The 18,445-nt window shown below is 48.6% G+C and overlaps 1 protein-coding gene across 10 annotated transcripts in view; it reads right to left on the bottom strand.

The window, feature by feature from the left end:
- AGAP1 (ArfGAP with GTPase domain, ankyrin repeat and PH domain 1) overlaps nucleotides 1-18,445 on the bottom strand; it is a 550,927-nt gene that overhangs the window by 329,498 nt on the left and 202,984 nt on the right. For all 10 annotated transcript variants that reach the window (XM_059928979.1, XM_059928981.1, XM_059928985.1 and 7 more), the window contains 2 exons: nucleotides 5,475-5,560; nucleotides 1,182-1,323 (listed from right to left, as the gene is read on the bottom strand). In XM_059928979.1, coding sequence (XP_059784962.1) covers nucleotides 1,182-1,323; nucleotides 5,475-5,560 — 228 coding nt within the window. The remainder of the gene's footprint in view (nucleotides 1-1,181; nucleotides 1,324-5,474; nucleotides 5,561-18,445) is intronic.

Here is an 18,445-nt window from a genome sequence, read left to right as displayed (position 1 = left end):
TAGAGCCCGTGCTCCGCAACGAGAGAAGCCACGCAGTGAGAAGCCCGCACACCGCAACGAAGAGTAGCCCCCGCTCACTGCAACTAGAGAAAGCCCACGTGCAGCAACGAAGACCCAACGCAGCCAAAAAAAAAAAAGGGGGGGGGGCGCGTTTGGCAATGAAGTTCTCTCCATGAAAACCCAACTCTCACCGTTTACATCTAGCACCCTGAGCAGATGACTTTAGTTTATTCCAAACTTTTTTCTCCCAACACACACACACACTCCACGATTCAGGCTTATCCTGCCAAGGCAGCGGATTACCCCGCCAGAGCTCTCAGTTATATTAGATCTGGTGCCACGCACACAGCTAGTTGTTCCTGCTTGTTCGACACAGCTGGTTTCTTATTTGGAGACGTCTTACATCAGGGCATGCAAGGGCAGACCAGATGTGCTCATTCTAAAGGAATTAACAAAAACAGAACCTGCACCAAAAAATGAAAAGAAAATCCAGTGTTTCTTGACATGATTATATTTTTTAAGTTCCCCATTTTTCCAACAAAGCAGTTTTAAAGTTAACCTTCATCTGACTTTTAAAAACATTCCGTACAACCCCTTAGTTAAGTCCCCAATGGCAGGTACCAGCACATCAACGAAACTATGATCAAGGGCATAGTAAGTGATGTCACTTTACTAAAAGACCGAGTTTTAAGTGACCTAGAAAAAAACACAAAACCTACCCACATGGTAAGATTCTATGCTTTCTAAGGGATCTGCTAAAAATGAGATACAGATCATAAGACATTAAGAAATAGAGCCGAATAAAACAGAACTCTGCATTATATCAGAAATCAGTATTAAAGGTGCAAAGGTTAACATAAATAACCTTTTAGGGCGCTTATATATTATTTTGTAACAGAGAATTAAGATATCCTAATATAGAACTTAAAGCACTTGGGGGTGTGGGGGTGGGGGGTGTTTTGTTTTGAAGTTGCCAAGTGATTTCTCCACTGAATCAAATCAGGAAATGTGACAGTTTCAGTTTCATGGACGCTCACTACAAAAAGGGAGCCTTCAGTAGGAAATCACTGCTTCTTTAAACCATTTCCAAACCCCTCCACTCTGAAAATACAGGCCAGGAATCACTTACTGCTCAACGGCTGGAGCCCTAGCAGCACACGCCGCCCTCGGGCACCACTCACCCTGGGTTCCCACCAGGACCAGCGGAATCTCACTCGTGTTCCGGTAGTTGGCCATCCGGCTGTAGTAGTGGTAGACCGTCTGGAAACTTATCTCATCCTCCAAGCTGAAGACAAATATAACAGCGTCCACCCACATGGCAAACTGGGGAGAAAAGAAGGGCAGGTGAGCGGGAGGAACTGGGTGAGGAGCTCACAGAGAGAAAGGGAAGGAACAGCATCAGGTCACCTTCGTGAGCACAGGACGGAAGGCCGGCAGACACCCCTCCAGCCAGGCCGCGTCCGACGTCCGCTGTAGTGCATCGCTGGGGCATCACAAACACCCTTCTCATCCTCGCACAACACACCTGCGATGGGCCCTCAGCCCCTTCCCACCCAGGCCACGCTGTCTCCAAAGTAACACCAGACATTCTTCCCCACGGGAGTGTCTACCCTCTGGCCCGACTCGGCCAGTGGAAGGCAAACCCCGCGCACAGCAGAGCCGACCTGGAGACAGGCACGGAGGGCGACCCTGCAGCTTCCTGTTTCACCCTAAACCCCCACAAAGGCCGCCCAGGAAGCCGTGCTGGACCCCTGAGATGGGGCTCTTCCTCTGGGTGCCCACGGCTCGGAAATCCTCCACCTCCAGGGGCCAACTACTCCGTCAACACGAGAGGCCTTCATGTTGTAAAGATCAGCCGCCACTGATTAATTCCAGCACCCTTCAAGGAAATTATGACTCACTGCCAGAGAAATGAACAAAACCAATGAACAAAATGAGCAAAACTTAGAGGAAAAAAATGAAAACCCCACAACAGCCTGACTCTTGTCATTTTATTCTCACTTTACTTGCATCCAGCTGAACTCACATCAGATCCTCTCTCTGGCAAATGACCACACCCTCAAGCACACGTTATCTCGTGGAACACCCATAACCATCTTGTACAGCTGGAGCCAAGAGGAGAGAGGGTCCTGGAAGCGCAGGAGCTTCCCAGGGCTCCCAGGGTCACAGAGGTGGCGCTGAGGAAGAGACTAGCGCCAGAGACCCTTCTCTTTGATGAAAGACCCAAGTGAAAATGGAAAAAAAAAAAAAAAAATGTCCCACATGCTTTCTCTAAAAGAAGCTGCAGCTCCCACATAAGTTCTGATGGTCAAGGCATCAGCTCTAGTATGTTCGGTGAAATTTTTAGTGGGTTAAGCTCTGACTTCCACATATAAATGAAAAGTGTATTCAGTTACAAATGGAGATTTTACGCAACAAAACATAAATAAACCTGAAGTTCAAATGATAAATATGAAATTAAATGAGAAAGAGAACTTGGGGCCAGTAGCCTTGGGACTGGCTGATGCCTCCTGAGGGCCCAGGACTCAGGCTGACACGGCATCTCCTTCTCCCGTTCTCTACCTTGAGATGTGTTTTCCTTTCTCTTCCCAAGAATCGGGGAGAAGTCAGCTTCCCCTCGCCCACGAGCACCTTACGAATGCCTGTGGTCCCTGGGACCAGCCCGCACCTCCCAAGACTGACAACCACCTGACCCTCCGTGCAGAGGAAATGCAAACCAGGTCGCATCCTCTCAAGGGTGCATCCTGAGAGCCCCAGGGCCTAGTGAGCAGTGGACACTCCATAGATGTCCCCCATCCACCCCAGTGGCTTCCCCACCAACTGCAAAAAAAAAACCCCAAAAGACCAGTTAACTGGCAGAGTTTTCACACTACCTAATAGGACACTAGTAGCCACAAAATCCTGCAACTTCACTCATGAAGCCGTCATGACCTTTGCAGACTATATGACATGATCTGCAATCGTGGAAACAAACATCATGCTCACACGTGCCTAGGAGTGGTGACTTGAAAACAGCTCTTTTCCTTGAATGTCCGAGTACACTCGGCCTAGTTTTGCAAGGCTCCATCTTGACACCCCCTCAAAGCAGAAATCTGTACTTTAACCAGGGTAAGCTTCTAGCCTAATGATGCTTCTGCAGGAAGTATGTGCTAGAATAAGGGACTGGTCCTCAGGGAAACTCACGGCCAGAGGCCAAGACAGAGACCTCCTGGGGGCCCTAGTTCTACCCCCGGTGGTGGGTGGGGGAGGTGTGGGCCGGCCACCTCGGCCTGTGCCCTGACGTCATGAGATCTCCGGGCGTCAGCGTCCTTGGTGACGGGCACGCTCAGAGCATCGTCCCCCAGGGTCATCTCGAGGATTAAACGAGCTGCACCACTCAGGGCAGGTCGGGGGGCAGGGGGCTCACCCAGTGTAACCGATTCACAATACGTGTGCTTCTCAGGCACGAGAAGAAACTCACAAGAAGGGTACCACTATTGCTCACAGGCCTAAGTTTTTTTGTTTTATTCTTAAAAGCAATTCTTTAATTAATCAAGGACTAAAAGGAAGGGAAATGTTACTGCATCGAATGACATCACATGTCCTAAGCATCTGAAGCTACAGAAAAGATGTATCCCATAGGAATACATGCTTCCTAGAGGAAAGATGCTTCTCAGAGTACACACCACTGGAGAGAAAAACCCCTGGGATTTTTAATGTCACCGTCTGGGGATGTGGGGAACACTGGGCCTGAGCTTTGTAATAAGAGAACCACCCCTCCCAGAATATTTTCATTAAAAAGGCAACCCCAATAGCAATCATGGCTGATGAAACCTTCAGGGTGGGGCAGTGCTCCGAACCCCTAATTCCTCGGGCTGGAGTTCCCTCTCCAGTGTGGGCCTGGGGCTCCTTGGGAGACTGGTCTCACTGCGGTTGAACTCTGGCCCAGGGCAGCGTGCTCACTGCTCCACGACGGGCGTCAGGGGAAGCGCCGTGTCTCTGCAGCCCTGTGCCCCCCAGCATCCACCCCTGGCAGCACCCCTGGGCAGCAGCGCCGCTGAAGCCGCTACACCAGCTCCAACATGCGCGTCTGTACTTCTCCCAGCTTTCTTCTTCGATCCTTTATGTCAGAGCTAAGGTGTGCTCTCTAAGTGTGAGATTGCCCCTGGTCACTCCAAAACATGTATGAGCTAGAAAAGCGGAAAATCACCCCAGGTGACACCCACACTTCACCTACTTCATTCTCCTATCTCCAGCTGCCTCGGAGGGAACCCTTGTGATAGCAGGACAGACGTCCCACGGGCAAAGGACAACTGAGAAAAAGTGATTTAGCTTTTAGCGCCATCATGAACCTTCTAGGACCGTGTCAGATATCACACCCTGTCCTGCTTAAGTATAAAGTAACAGACGTGCGCTGAACCCGAGCTCCCACAGCTTCGTAACCTACTTTTTTTCATGTTTAACATGTCTTCAGTGTTTCCTTACTCTTATCATCGACTATGCTGTTTCAGCAAAGCTAAAAAAAATCTTTTCCACACTTTAACGTCTTTGCTATCAGAACATACCTTATGGACTGCTTTGCTTCACAGTTTGACAGTATTTTTCTTTTAAATACCGGTATAGCTTATAATCAGTGGCATTTTAGACTCACTGAAACATGGTAAATCCACGCCATTTTTCTGTAGAGCTGCATACACCTCAGTGTATGGAGTTCTAGAACTTTAACAACCGCCATATTCAACATTGTTCACTTAAATCACCAATAATCCTGTGTCGCACTTTCACCAAAGGGTAAGTTCAAGAAAGAACGCCAGAGAAAATTTTTAATATTGAGTTCGCATTAATGGGTCTTGACTATTACTAGCCCTTGGTTCCTTCAAAGTGTTCAGCTAGTAAATTATATAAGTACAGTAATAAACTGGAGAGTAAGTAAACCAAAGAAAGAGGTTTTCCACACTCATGCTGGTTTTTTTTTCTCCACACACCCATTTTTCAAGGAAGTTTCGAAGAAATCACACCGTGCTGCATCCTGGTTTGCGGCGGAGAATGATCCGGGCCGAGAAGCCTGGTGGGCAGCCGGGCGGGAGTGCTCAGATTTCCAAATCCCACCCAACTTTCTAAATGACTGTACTGCTCTAGAGATCAAACACTTACAGGGTAAAAGGAGAAAAAAAAGGACTAGAGACACTTCCAGATGTCAATTCAGCTGAGTTGACACGTCAGTGCAGATTCTGCTCTTCCTTCCTTCTTAAAAAACGCAAAGTGAAAATCAGCCACACAGCCCAAACTTCCCTCTAGGTTTCTGTCTGAAGGAACACCAGAATTAGTCTCTCGGGGATGAGAAAAACCTCAGGCACAGAAAGAATTTTCATGGGGCCTCTCTCTCACCTTTCCTTGTACGCACCTGACCGACTCCTTAGAAGCACCTGTGGAGTCAGACCCTTACCAAGGAGGCACAGGTGAAAGCTGGTCACCAGTGTGCGCGCAGTACTCACCTGTGCCTCTGGAGGGCCCCCTTCATCTCTGATCAGCAGCAGATAGCTCTGTCCGTCAACAACAATCTCTTTCTTGAATCTGCCACCTGCCATACACACACAAAAAATCTTGTTACGCGGGAAAGACAGAGCGAGGGGAGGGCAAACAGACGTGGGCTTCGCTTGTGGAAAAATACACCCTAGGCTGTGGCCCTGGGGGCAGCCCTGAGTGTTTAGGAGTGGGCTGCGGCTCTGCCTCCAGGGACCCCTGGACTTTAAAAGAACTACTGAACTCAGATTCAAATATCCATCCTTAAGAACCCGTGTTCCTTTCTAGTTAGAATACACAGCCTGCATGCAATGCCAGGATCACTCGTGGCTCAGAAGGGTGGGATTTTAATGCAGGCTTTGTGTGTAAATTCAGGAATTCTCTCTCCCTGGGAACACGCTGATACCGAGTCCAGAAACAGAGAGCACGGAAATTGTTCTCTCGTTGGGTTCACAAAACCGAAACGAATTGTATCTGCTGAACAGGGGCCTGGTCTCCAGCACGTTGACAAATTCAAGGGCTGAGAATCTGTATTCTCCTCAAGAGAAACCCAGTTCTTGGAAGGAAAACATAGAACAGCATGGGGATGGTGTTTCCGTGTTCACAGTTCACAGGTAAGGGAAGGGTGCTCAACTACTACACACGGGTTAGACACAAACTACTGGATGGCAGCTCCGCACAGGTGGGGACACAGCAGCGCAGCTGGCGGACGGAGAGCGTTAGAGACCACGCTGGGTTAGCGAGAGACCACCAGGGGCGCCGCCGGAACGCTGGGGGAACGGGGGTGGCCACGTGAAGGCGGCAGGGGCTGACCCCCCCCCCCACGCCCAGGTGCCTCAAGCATCTCCCCTCAGCGCCCCGGATCGGACTGCCAGGCCTCCCCTGGGCAGCGGGAAATACTTCCACTTCTGGGTCCCTCTGCCACGCCCTCTGCCACCTCCAGAGACAAACGACCCTCCCACGCTCCGGGCTCTGAGCCTGCCCCAGTCACCCCTCACTGGGCTTCGGAACTCGTGGTCTCGAGAGGAACACCCCAGCACCGGCTCTCATTTCAGCTCCTCGGCACGGAGGCCTTCCAGAATCACCAGCTAACCCCGAATAACTGCAAGCCCGCGAACCTCGCTGGTGGCGCCTCCCCACCGGCCCCAGAGGCTGGGTGTCGGCCCCCCGCCCCCCGGAGTCACACCTGGCTCTCCGCCACAGTGGCCCCTCGACGACGCGGACCTACCCTCCCAGAGTCCGGGGTTTGGGCCATCCCAGCGCCCGAGAAGCAGAAACTAGACTCCCCGTCCCAAACCACCCCACCTCACCCCACCCCTAAGAAGTGTCTGCAGGTGGGCTTCTGCCACGTGAGGCTGGGGCGGCCGGTGAGGAGGTCGCCTCTGCAAGAGGGCACGCATGCGCACATGGCCGCTCCCGCCCCGCACTCCCCCCCCCCCCGGGGAACCCCGTGACAGGCAAGATGCACGTGCTTAAAGAGCAAAACTTCAAAAACCGAAGAAAACTTCCCAACTTTAAAACGGATGAACTCTCACTTTGATCCCCCTCACCGCCGACCCCGAAAAAGGAGGGCAGAGTCCGTGGAGAACGGACGGAAGGAAGCACATCTGATGGCCAAGGGTGGCGGGTGGCGGGTGGGGGTTGGGGGGTTAACAGAGCGCATGCGCGCTGGACCAGACGGGCTGAGGCCCGCTCTGCACCTGCGCTTCTGGCTGTAAGAGGATCCGCAGCGATTCACGGTCCCTGCGCCCCGCAGCTCCCCAAACGAGCCCTGACCCCCAGCATCTGAGCGCACAGAGGCCAGCCCTGGTCTGATGAACTCAGGTTCGACCTCCACGAGCCTTCACAGCTGCCCTGGGAACGCTGGTCTCACACGGCCAATTCCTCACTAATCCGCGTGGTCTCCAGAGCAGGAGGGGAGCTCCCACAGTACCAGCACCCCTCCGCTGCCAGCCGCCTCCCACCATCTCCCTGGGGAGCAGGCACCCGGTGGGCGTCACCACCCAGCTCTCCGGGGATGACGCCCGCTGATGGCCCTGCTCCTCCCCTGGGTCTCTATACCCTCCTGTGTCCTACAGGGTAAGTGCTTGTTGGATGAATTTCACATTTATTCGTTCATTCATTTTCTTTCACATATTTTTGTAGAGTCACGATCCCAAGTTATGTGTCCAGATAGTTTAATCACAATATTAAAGTTAAGAAAGGTTTGCACAGAGTTCTTTCTGCGCCTCTGCTTTGTAACCTCAAGCAGAGGCCTCTGGATCTAATTTTCATCAGCTCTAAAAGGAGGGGTGATTCTCTCCTCCATCCTTAAGGCCCCTTCCAATTCTAAAATCACTTTTCATTTCCCCCCTAAGATATGTAATTAGTATGTCTCTTCAATATTTTACAACTGCAAATATTAGACATTTGCAATGGACTTTTGTGTTTTCTCTGGTGTTATACATACATCAGGAAACAAAAATGAAACACTCAAATGCATTTGCCATGAACCCAAAGGTTTGATTAGATAAAATTCAGCCAGGTGTTTAAGCACCCAGATTGTAAAAAAGTAAGACTATGATTAATAAAGTTATATATAAAAAATAAACTCCTACTGCAGATAGATTGTCAGCAGGCTCAACGGAAACACAGACCACTGGGTACTGGAGAAACACAGCCCAGCAGATAAATAAAATTAGACTTTAAAATCCGTTTTCTACAGTTCACTTTAGAGACACAAAGGGAAAAAGCCTTGGGATGAAGGTGTGGGAGGTACCAAGCTGGTCTACACTCACCAGGGGCCACCTCTCTCATTATTTGAAATTCAAACCTGCCATCCATCCCAGCCATTAGATCTTTTCCTACCGAAATATTAGAGCACACTACCAAACTCTACATCCAACTTCATTTCTAATGCAGATTTTTAAATGCCTATTTTATAATCCTATTTCCAATTACAGTCATCCCTCAGACTCCACAGGAGACTAGTTCCAAAATCCCTTATATAAAATGGCACAGTATTTTCACATAACCTACACACATCCTCCCGTATACTTTAAATCATCTCCCGATTACTTACAGTATCTCGTACGGTGTAAATACCATGTAAATAGCTGTAAGTTCAACATAAATGTTACGTAAATAGCTGCTAGCATGAGACAAATTCAAGTTTTGCTTTTTGAAACTTCCTGTAATTTTTTTTTTTTTTTTGAGTGTTTCAGATCCGTGGCTGAACAAATCTGTGGATACAGAGGGCTAGCAGGTCTGTTTTACCGAGCTTTGTATTCCTAGCATTTAATGCACAGCCTGGCCTGTGGCCCATGCTATAAACTTGTTACACGAATAATCGTCAACGGTCTCTGACTGCCAAATACTATTACATAACATTAAATTACCTGAGGGATAGTTTTACTTTTAGAAAGTGTACCCAAATCTGACCCCTGTATTGGGAACCATCAACATGCCCTTGGCTCAGCCCACTTGGGCATATGTGTGCAGTGTCCCACACACAGCTGCCTGCCCACCAAGTATACAGAGGTACAAGGGCTCTGCACCTGTGATGGCATCTCCATGAGAAGGGAAAACGGAGGTCCCTCCTGCACTTAAGTCTGTTCCTTCCAAAGATGCCGTGAGGTCAGCAGAGGTAGACAGCACCACATTAAGTGTATAGCAAACAGGTAGAGATAGGTGAGCAGAACCAAGTTCACCTCTGGGCTTTGATGTTCTTAACTGAGTTTCGCTGGACAGTAGAAGAAGTGTTTGCATCTCGTTTGAGCACACAGAGGGGACATTCTTCTTGTCTGAACTCAACCTCACATGCAATTTATTAAATTTCTGGTTCACCCAAAGTCTAGTTTTCAGAGTTTCCAGAAAACTGCCCTGGGAAACTTTGTTTGCCCTTGAGCTTGCCTTCTTAAGCGAGTCAAGGTCTTAATTTCTTCCAAAAATGAGTAAAAGATGGACCTGAATATACCTACCAAGAACAGGGATTCTGGATGTGTTGTGAATAGCACACCAGAAGAAAAGGTCAGTTGTTTTGTTTCTTTAATATCTTGAAAAAAGACTCAAGGGGGCCCCTTATAATCCACTGGTAACCAATCACTATCAAGGTTTCAAGGTCACTCCCCTGAGTCCTGATCTCATGCTGGGGGAACCAATTTTGAATTTGGGATGCTGGCATAGGTAAAAACAACCGGGTTCCTTCTACTCTTTAAACTCAAGCTAGGTAGGATGAAGCTACAGTGGGGCCCTATTAAATATAAGGGCTGTCTACACTGAGAGAGGTATAACCATCTCACCTGGGTTGGCATTTCTGCTTTAAGGGGGAAAAAAAGAAAACCGAATTTTCCTATTCTCCAAAAAAAAAAAAAAAAAAAAAAAATCTTGTTGGGAGTAAACACTGCAACAGATGTTTGACATTTCTGTCTTTCTGGCTAATTGGACTAAAAGATATTCACATATCATTAACAGCTCTCCAAGCAACAGCAAGCCTTCTAATACTTTACAAGGCACTTCTCTTCCCACATCATGTCCATTATTCCTCACAGCATCCTGAAATACAAATATCATCATCAACATCCACGTCTAACTGGGGTGGAAGAGAAGTTCAGACACTGACCAAACCCCCCCTAGCCAGCAGGCATGAGACCCAAACCCAGAAGTGCTGACTGATTCTCACCTCTGCCCTCTTCCCTGTGGATTTCTGCTGAGACAGTTCATGGCACACAGTGTCCACAAATGAGCTTGGAATCTTTTGTGTAATTTCCTAGCACCCACAGGGCGACACCAAGAATGCAGGGCATTGGGGCTGAGGATGTCTTTTCCTCGCTCCACTCACAGCTCTGGAAGGGAACTGTCTTCAGCTCCAAATGATAATCATCCCTGTGCTTAGGAAACTAAAAAGAACTAGACCTGCCTATCACTTTGTGTAATAGGGAAGAACCTGTTGTATTCTATTACAAGTTAATCATTGAAGGGATGTTGCCTATAAGCTTAAATGATACGTAATGGCTCATCTCTGGGAACCCCGCCTCCCAGGTAATGAGCATTAAGCTAAAATACCTTTGTTTAGCTCACAGGAAACATCCTGACCAGGCCCACCTGTGAATGACTGCAGGAAGGAAGAAATGAACACATCCCCTCCGGAGGCTGATGGGAACCAGTAAGTGTTTGACTTTACTCCCTCCCCTTCTAGTATAAAAGGAGCCTGAATTCTAACTCAGGCAAGATGGTTCTTTGGGACCCGAGTCCACCATCTTCTCGGTTTGCTGGCTTTCTGAATAAAGTCGCTCTTCCTTGCCCCAGCCACTCATCTCTCGATTACTGGCCTGTTGTGTGGTGAGCAGTACGAAGTTAGACTTGGTAACATGTTTCATGTTTTTTTCCTGTTGATTTCTATCTTTACTTTTCCACGCATAAGCAAAGGATGAATATCATTCTTGAGTCTAAAACTGCATTTGTGGAGCATGCTACTTCCCTTTTCCATATGAAAGAGGAGGGGCATTATTCCAGCATCTGAGCAGACAAAGTCAAGCCGCTAAGACCCTCCCCATAGCTGCAAGCTGGCCTCACATCTTGTCACCCTCATGAGGCCCCAGCTCAGGAGCACCTGATTTTCCCGGAGGAATGGTTTAGAGATTCTTGGCATTTGTAACATTTGCCTAAAATTTTCTTCTTACTTAGCCCCAGAACAAATATCTGTAAATGCTGTTGTTCCCTAATTATTTAGGACTGGCGGGATGAGAGGACTACACTGGAGACAACTATGAATCTTTTCATTTCTCCCCGGGGGAATATGAAAAATTTGATCGTGCACGTGCCAGAAAGGCTTTAAAATTAATTTTGCTCTTTTAACTTTGATCAAAATACTGAAGTCAGGTACCTATTACTGAGGTTTTGGAGAAGTTTCATATCATGACATTTAAAAGGGATTTTGGATCCCATATTATTTTTACACTGGGGAAGAAAAGTTTTATTGGTTACATATCCATTTACAAAATTTAAAACCAAATCAGACTTCACTTCCCCTGCCAAGTTTTAAAAAAGCTTACACTGTTTAAAAAAGGGGAGGGCAGGGACTACTATAAAAATGTACTAACACTAAGGATCTAATTAATGCGCAGTGATTGTCAAGTTCACAGGTGAAATGCTCACGCTTATGACTTGAGGTGAGATGGGATTTAACACACAGGCCACGGTCCTTAACAACTTCATTTCACCCAGACCTGAGTAAAATAAAGAAGGAAGACTGAGACAGAAGTCAAAGTTCCAGGGTAAGACGAAAGATTTGAACTTTGCTATAACCAAATTTCCTTTCTACCATTTCTAATAAAATGGGGGGGGGGGAGTAAAAGCCAGATAAAAGGTTCACCATCCACCAAGAAAAGAAGCAAAGCTTTACATAACCAACCTCGAAAACACTGGCCTTAAGAATAAAAAGGAGGACTCCAGAGCTGGGTGGAGAGCGGCTCCTGATCCCCAAGGGAGGAGGGAAGCTCAGGAAGGGGCCTTTGTGTCCTGTCCCCTGACGGTTAGGAGGTTCCTAAATGAGCAGCCGCCAGGGCTCTCTGCAGGCAAAGTGCCCGCGATACCCAGACGGCAAGGAGGGGCCCCCGCAGGGAGTGACCGTATAACACAAGCCCCTCCCAGCCCCCGCGGAGGCAGGGGACCCGGTGCAGGGCATCCAGCAAATTCCTACGGAGAGCAGCGCCCTGTGTGTCGCGGCAGCTCACCTCTGTCTGGAGGCGATGCCCTCAGAGGACAAAGGGACTCACGTTACACTGCGATTCTCAGGGAAAGGAACATCCAGCCTCAGCCTTCTGTGCCCAGCGCTTCCCTGCAGGGGACCGGGGGTGTGACGGAGATCTGGGAAATGGGAACTCGGGCAGACTGGGCCATCCCTCTGGGCCAGGGATGTCTCCTCTAGCCTATGTCCTGCCACAGGAAACCAGATGGCAGGGGGCTCCCCACACCCCATACCTGACCCAGGACGAGTGGCCAGCCTATGTGAACGGCCTGAGCAGTGCACGTATCCCTGCACTTGACTACAGTCAAGACAGCGCCAATCTCAGCAAAGGGGAGGAAAAAGCTAAAGAAATGGTTAAGACTGTCATGCAAAGATACGGCAAGGGGAAAAAAACAGGGAGGGACTGCGGGAGTTCCCTGGTGGCCTAGTGGTTAGGACTCCTGGCTTTCACTGCCACGGCCCGGGGTTCAATCCCTGGTCGGGGAACTGAAATCCTGAAAGCCGTGCAGCGCGGCCAAACTAAAAGGGGAGGCGGGTTGCAAAACCCGCCAATGGAGGAGAAAACAAAACTCAAAAAGCAGAAGGAAATCCCTTCTGATCACTTCCCTCCCTAATGCCACTTATAAACAGACATTTAACAAGACAAGAACTCCAGGGAGAAGAAACCGAAACAATGAGGGAAGAAATGGAAACCTCTAGAACTGAGGACCAAACCAACACTTTGGAACGAACGAACACAATGTGAAAAAGTAAGGGAGAGAAGAACACCGCTCAAAGCTGAAATTCTGACATGGAGGAATGGCTTGAAATAAACTCCCTCAAGATGAAAAAGACAGAAGTTAATTGACAGGAAGACAAATGAAGCTAACAAAAGGATAAACGGCACCTCTGACAACAAATCCCCAACAAAAGAGCGCAAAGACTATTCAGAGATAAAATACATAGGAATTTTCTTGAAATGCAAAAAGATATGAACCTGCAAATCAAAACAGCACATGATCTTCCAAGAGAAAAAGACAGACTCTCAACGTCACTTTAAGAATGGGGCAACCAAGGCCCTGGTGAAAAGCTGCCATGCCAGCCAAGATGGGGGCTCTTATCCCGCAGCAGGGTTCAAGGTGCACCCCCAGGAGCACTCTCCAGAGCCACTTCAGGGGTTTGGAAAATGGCCAATGTAATAAGCATTTCTTACATATGTACAACTGGTTTTGAAACGGCTGTCACAATGACAACCAACCTGCACTGGCAAGTGTGTTACACACGAACCCAGAGACCAAGCTGGTGGCTCTGGCTGCATCAGGTAACCTGGGCAAAGGCAGAACCCACCTGCTGGGATACTGGGAAAGTCGCAGCCTCGCCCTGGCCTTTTAAAAATCTCATCCTGCATTTGTTTGCGCCTGAAAATCATGAAGACAAGCAAGCAACCTGCTTTGGGACATGTCCCACCTTCCGTGAGGGACAAGCCGGGCACACATGCGGTGACAGTTTTTTGTGTGATGCAAGTAATTTAAGCAACAACAAGCACATAGTTAACCAGCTGGCTCTTGGCGATGCCACAGTGCATTCAGTGCTGACCATGGTCCGGGGGGGCTCCTACCTGAACACTTCTATGGAATGAGAGTCATTGCTTTTATTGATTCAACCTGGAATTTCAAGAGTCCTACTATTCCTACTACTTCAACACTTCTGGATGTAGTTAATGGAAGAGTACCTTGAAATGGCAAATAAGGTGAATATGTATATATATATATATATATATATATATATATATATATATATATTTATTTATTTAAGTATCACTTGTGTAGCTCAGGTTTTCTTGACATCAAGCAAATAAAATCAAAAATTAATTGGATGAAAAGGCAGATATAAAACTGAAACAGGAGCCCCTTAAGCCCTATTCTGTGTTCATAAAATAGCTTTATTGCTGTCTCTGATAAGCAATGAGTCAGAAATCTATAAACTAGAACTTGTACAAGTTTTATTAACAGAACACCATGATGCATCAGAGATCTACTTGAAACATTTTGTAAAAATGGTATTGCTGCTCAAAAAAGAAACTGGAAAATTAATGTTTGGGGAAGTGGTTTGTTGCCGAATAGCTAAATTCAATTTCCTTACATCTTAACTTCCAAGAACTTTGAGAAAAAGGTAAATTAGCAGCTTAACACATGAAACCCATTAAGAGTTCTCTCTTCCAAGTGCTATCTTCTCACGACTAAAATAAACACAGAAACCCTGGGAAGGTGTAGGCTGGTTGACCTGGACCAATCTCCAATCATCAACGTCCAGGGACAGGCCCAATTCCACTTTCATAAAGTTTTATTAGCTTTTCCCCTGCAAAAAAACACTAACATGGCTGTAAAATAGGATTATCCCAACAAAATGTTCTCTGTAATCACGGCGGCAGAACCTCAGATACTGCAAAGAATAAAACACGCCCTGCGATATCAGCAACCCCAGGAGGCAGGCAGGTCCTGTAGCCCAAAGCATCCCTTTTCTTGTGAAGATGTCCACGGGCTCCGTGGTGGACAGGGGATGCCCTCTGGAAAGGGAAGCCTGGACTTCACTGTCCTCAGCTCACACTCTAGGTGTGATGCAGCTCACGCTCCAGGTATGATGCTGGCGCCTGGGCCCGCAGCCTGTTCCCTTGGGCTCAGAGCCCCAGGCCCGTTCAGGCTGCCCTGGCACCACACACTCAGACTTCCCTGCAAAACTGTCTTTGGAAGTTAGGACCCACCCTGCCCCCCACCCCCAAAGTTCACATACTGTCCTCCACCGAACTCAGTACTTTCCCCAGTAACTCAGCAGCTGTTCCAAGGGACAGGCAGCCTGCAGGGGCCGGCACGGCCCAGCACGCAGGAGACCTGGTGACCCGAGGTCCTGCTGAGGCCCCTGAATGTGGATGCTGAGCCGTCAGGTGGGCTGTGGCCCTTTCAGGACGGCAGAGTGTGTGTATCCAGGCAGGGGGAGTGCGGTGCAGAGGAACGGGCTCGAAGCCGCCCGCCAAGGGGCGGGCTCTGAGCTGGGCGACCTTGTGCGGCTTCAGTAGCGGCTGGTGCCTCAGCTTCCTTATGTGAAAACTCAACGGACACCACCACCTGCCTCTGAAGCCACAGCGAAGGGGAGCGGGAGCTGATCTGTGTCAGCTGTCAGGCTCCCGAAACACTACCTGTGTCTCCTGAACACCAACTAAAGCTCTGCTATGTTACACTGACGACTTTGTCTGGGGACTTGCACATTGAGGGAGAGTCTCAAAGTGAAATTCAAGGACAAGGAAGAACCAAGACCACAGCAAGCAGAGAATGAAAGCAAGGTGTGTGTCTCACGCTCAAATTCCCATATGAAAACCAGGATTCTCCTTAACACTCTGTCACAATTCCAGGCACTCTGGAAGACCCAAGGTAACAATTATTTTTCCCAAGTCAAAACAGCTCATGAGATAGCAAGTTTTGGATGGTGCTACTCATACTGCCCCAGGGAGAAGATTTTGTGAGTCCCAGTATCCGTCTCAATATTTATCCAAGTGTACAGTGTGTTTCTAATCTCAGATGGGGACTTCCATGCAAGCAAGCGATAGAGGAACACAGGGGAATATATCTGATTTACACTCCACCTGTGACACAGTTCGGCTCTTATTAGTATTTGGCAAGGGTTCTCCCCCTGTGTTTGCCGTTCCCCATTTCTCTGTTAGCTCCCTACACTGGGGCAATAAAACCTTGGTCTTCAGAACCACCACTCAGCAAGCATTTAGCAAAGCCCGTTATGGGCCAATAATAAACACAGTGCTGGTGCCGGGAACAGAGTGAACAAGACAGAATCTCTGACTGTCAAGGGCAGCGGGAGGAAATGGGAACTGACCAGGAGAGCCAGCTGGGTGGGGTATGGGAGGGGACTGGGCACCAGGAACAGACACAGCCTGTGCCCCATGGAACCCACTGGGAACCCACCGAGCGGATGGGGCAGGGGGCATGGTTTTCAGTCAGCCCCCTGAAGGAGAAAATAGCCACATAACGATGGGCCCCTCCCTATAAAATCTAATATACGGGCACACCTCGGAGCTACTGTGGGTTCAGTTCCAGACCACCGCAATAAAGCGAATATCACAATAAAACGAGTCACGGGAATGTTGGGGGTTCCCAGTGCATGTAAGTTATGTTTATACTATACTGTAGTAGTCTATTAAGCAGCATTATGTCTAAAAAACAACGTACATACCTTAATTTCAAAATACTGCTAAAAAATGCTGACCATCATCTGAGCCTTCATCAAGTCATAACCTTTCTGCTGGTAGAGAGTTTGAAATATGTCAAGAATTATCCAAACGTAACACAGAGACGTGAAGTGAGCAAGTGCTGTTGGGAAAAATGGCGCCGACAGACTCACTGGATACGGGGCTGCCACAAACCTTCCATTTGTTTAAAAAAAAAAAAACTGCAATATCTGGGAAGTGCCAATAAAATGAGGTATGCCTGTGTGACCAGAGAAGTAAGCTGTTTGTTGGAAATGTCCCAGTACCCACTGGGGTGGCTGTACGTGAACATTCCAGCATCTACTACCGTCTCTGAAATAGTTTGGTGGTAAATGGAATATCAGTCGTGCACATATACTTGTTTCCCTGGGGGGAAATGTACTTAAGGCTATTTGTTTGTTTTATTTTTAGTATTCTGCACATTTATTTTCAGCATGAAAAAGGATGAATTACAAGAAGTACTGCAGATTCAGGAGAAAGAGCCCAGCTGCTCACCTGGTGTCTTTAAATGAGGCCAAATCCCACCAGCCATGGCCTGGAACGAGTCCAGGGGCAGCAGCCTCAGAAAAGTGGGTGTGGAGGTGAGCTGGCCGGCACCCAACAGTGCCTTGGTGGGTTGCTCAGCTACCAGCACATGGGCAAATGGTCTCTTAGTCCCTCAGATTTGACTGCTCTCAACTAGTGTTTCCCATGTGAAAATAACTTGTTATGAAAAAAAAAAAACTGTCGTTGTCAACTTTGTTTTTGAATATGCAATTCAAGATTTGGACACGTGAAAGTACTGGCTTTAGGACTGTCTGTTCACACACAATTCTCTGAATATAAATCAGGTGTTTGTTTCAAAAAACTAAAACAGGATGGTGGTTGTGAGATTAGACCCTATGGAGAAACCCAGAAATCCTCTGCATTTTAATACCTGATGTGTTGACACTGCAGAGCAGGGTCACAAACCATCACCGCGAAGGGCCACCAGATAGTGGCCTTGCGGGCAGTAGCCTTGTTTCGGGGTCGGGGCGGGGGGGTTGTTTTTGTTTATTTTTACAGATCTTTAAAAATGCAACAATCCTTCTCAGCTCACGAGCAGCAACAGTACAGGGAGGGGGTGACAGCTGTGGGAGAGCTGTCTCTCCTTTGGTATTCCTTCTGGGGACACGTCACTTTTTTTTTTTTTAATTTATTTTTGGCTGCATTGGGTCTTCGTTGCTGCACGCGGGCTTTCTCTAGTTGTGGCGAGTGGGGGCTGCTCTTCGTTGTGGTGCGCGGGCTTCTCATTGTGGTGGCTTCTCTTGTTGCGGAGCACGGGCTCTAGGCATGCAGGCTTCAGTAGTTGTGGCACGTGGGCTCAGTAGTTGTGGCTCGCAGGCTCTAGAGCGCAGGCTCAGTAGTTGTGGTGCACGGGCTTAGTTGCTCTGCAGCATGTGGGATCTTCCAGGACCAGGGCTCGAACCCGTGTGCCCTGCGCACTGGCAGGCGGATTCTTAACCACTGCACCCCCAGGGAAGTTGGGGACACATCACTTATCGTTTGGACTGTCCTCTTCCATTTCCGGGGGTGGGGGGAGAGGTGGAGGATCACCCTCTGTAACTGTCTCATTCCCATGGAAAAAGTGTCAGGACTTTAACAGCAGGATTCCAGCGGGCTCTGTCTCCAGGTCACCGTGCCCATCCTAGAGGGTGATCTGGTCTCTGAGAAGGCCAGCACCCTGTGAGCTGGACACCACCAAGATCTGGAGCAAAGCCCACCGTCCAAGGCTGGCAGGAGACAGACTGCCCTGGGGTGGGGTGTGAGTGTGTGAGTGTGTGTGTGCGTGTGCGCCTGTCTCTCCCTCTCAGGCAGATTCGGAACCCGCCCAGCCCAGGAAGCCCCTGCACCTGCACCCTGGGACACACTCAGCTGGCACCTGTGCTGCCAGGCTCCTGCCCAAATCGGAAGGCCGGCCAGGGCCCATCCTACAGCCAGTGCTT

Source organism: Balaenoptera ricei, chromosome 7 (genome assembly GCF_028023285.1).
Source record: "Balaenoptera ricei isolate mBalRic1 chromosome 7, mBalRic1.hap2, whole genome shotgun sequence".
Taxonomy (NCBI): domain Eukaryota; kingdom Metazoa; phylum Chordata; class Mammalia; order Artiodactyla; family Balaenopteridae; genus Balaenoptera; species Balaenoptera ricei.
This window is presented reverse-complemented; position numbering and strand designations above follow the sequence as displayed.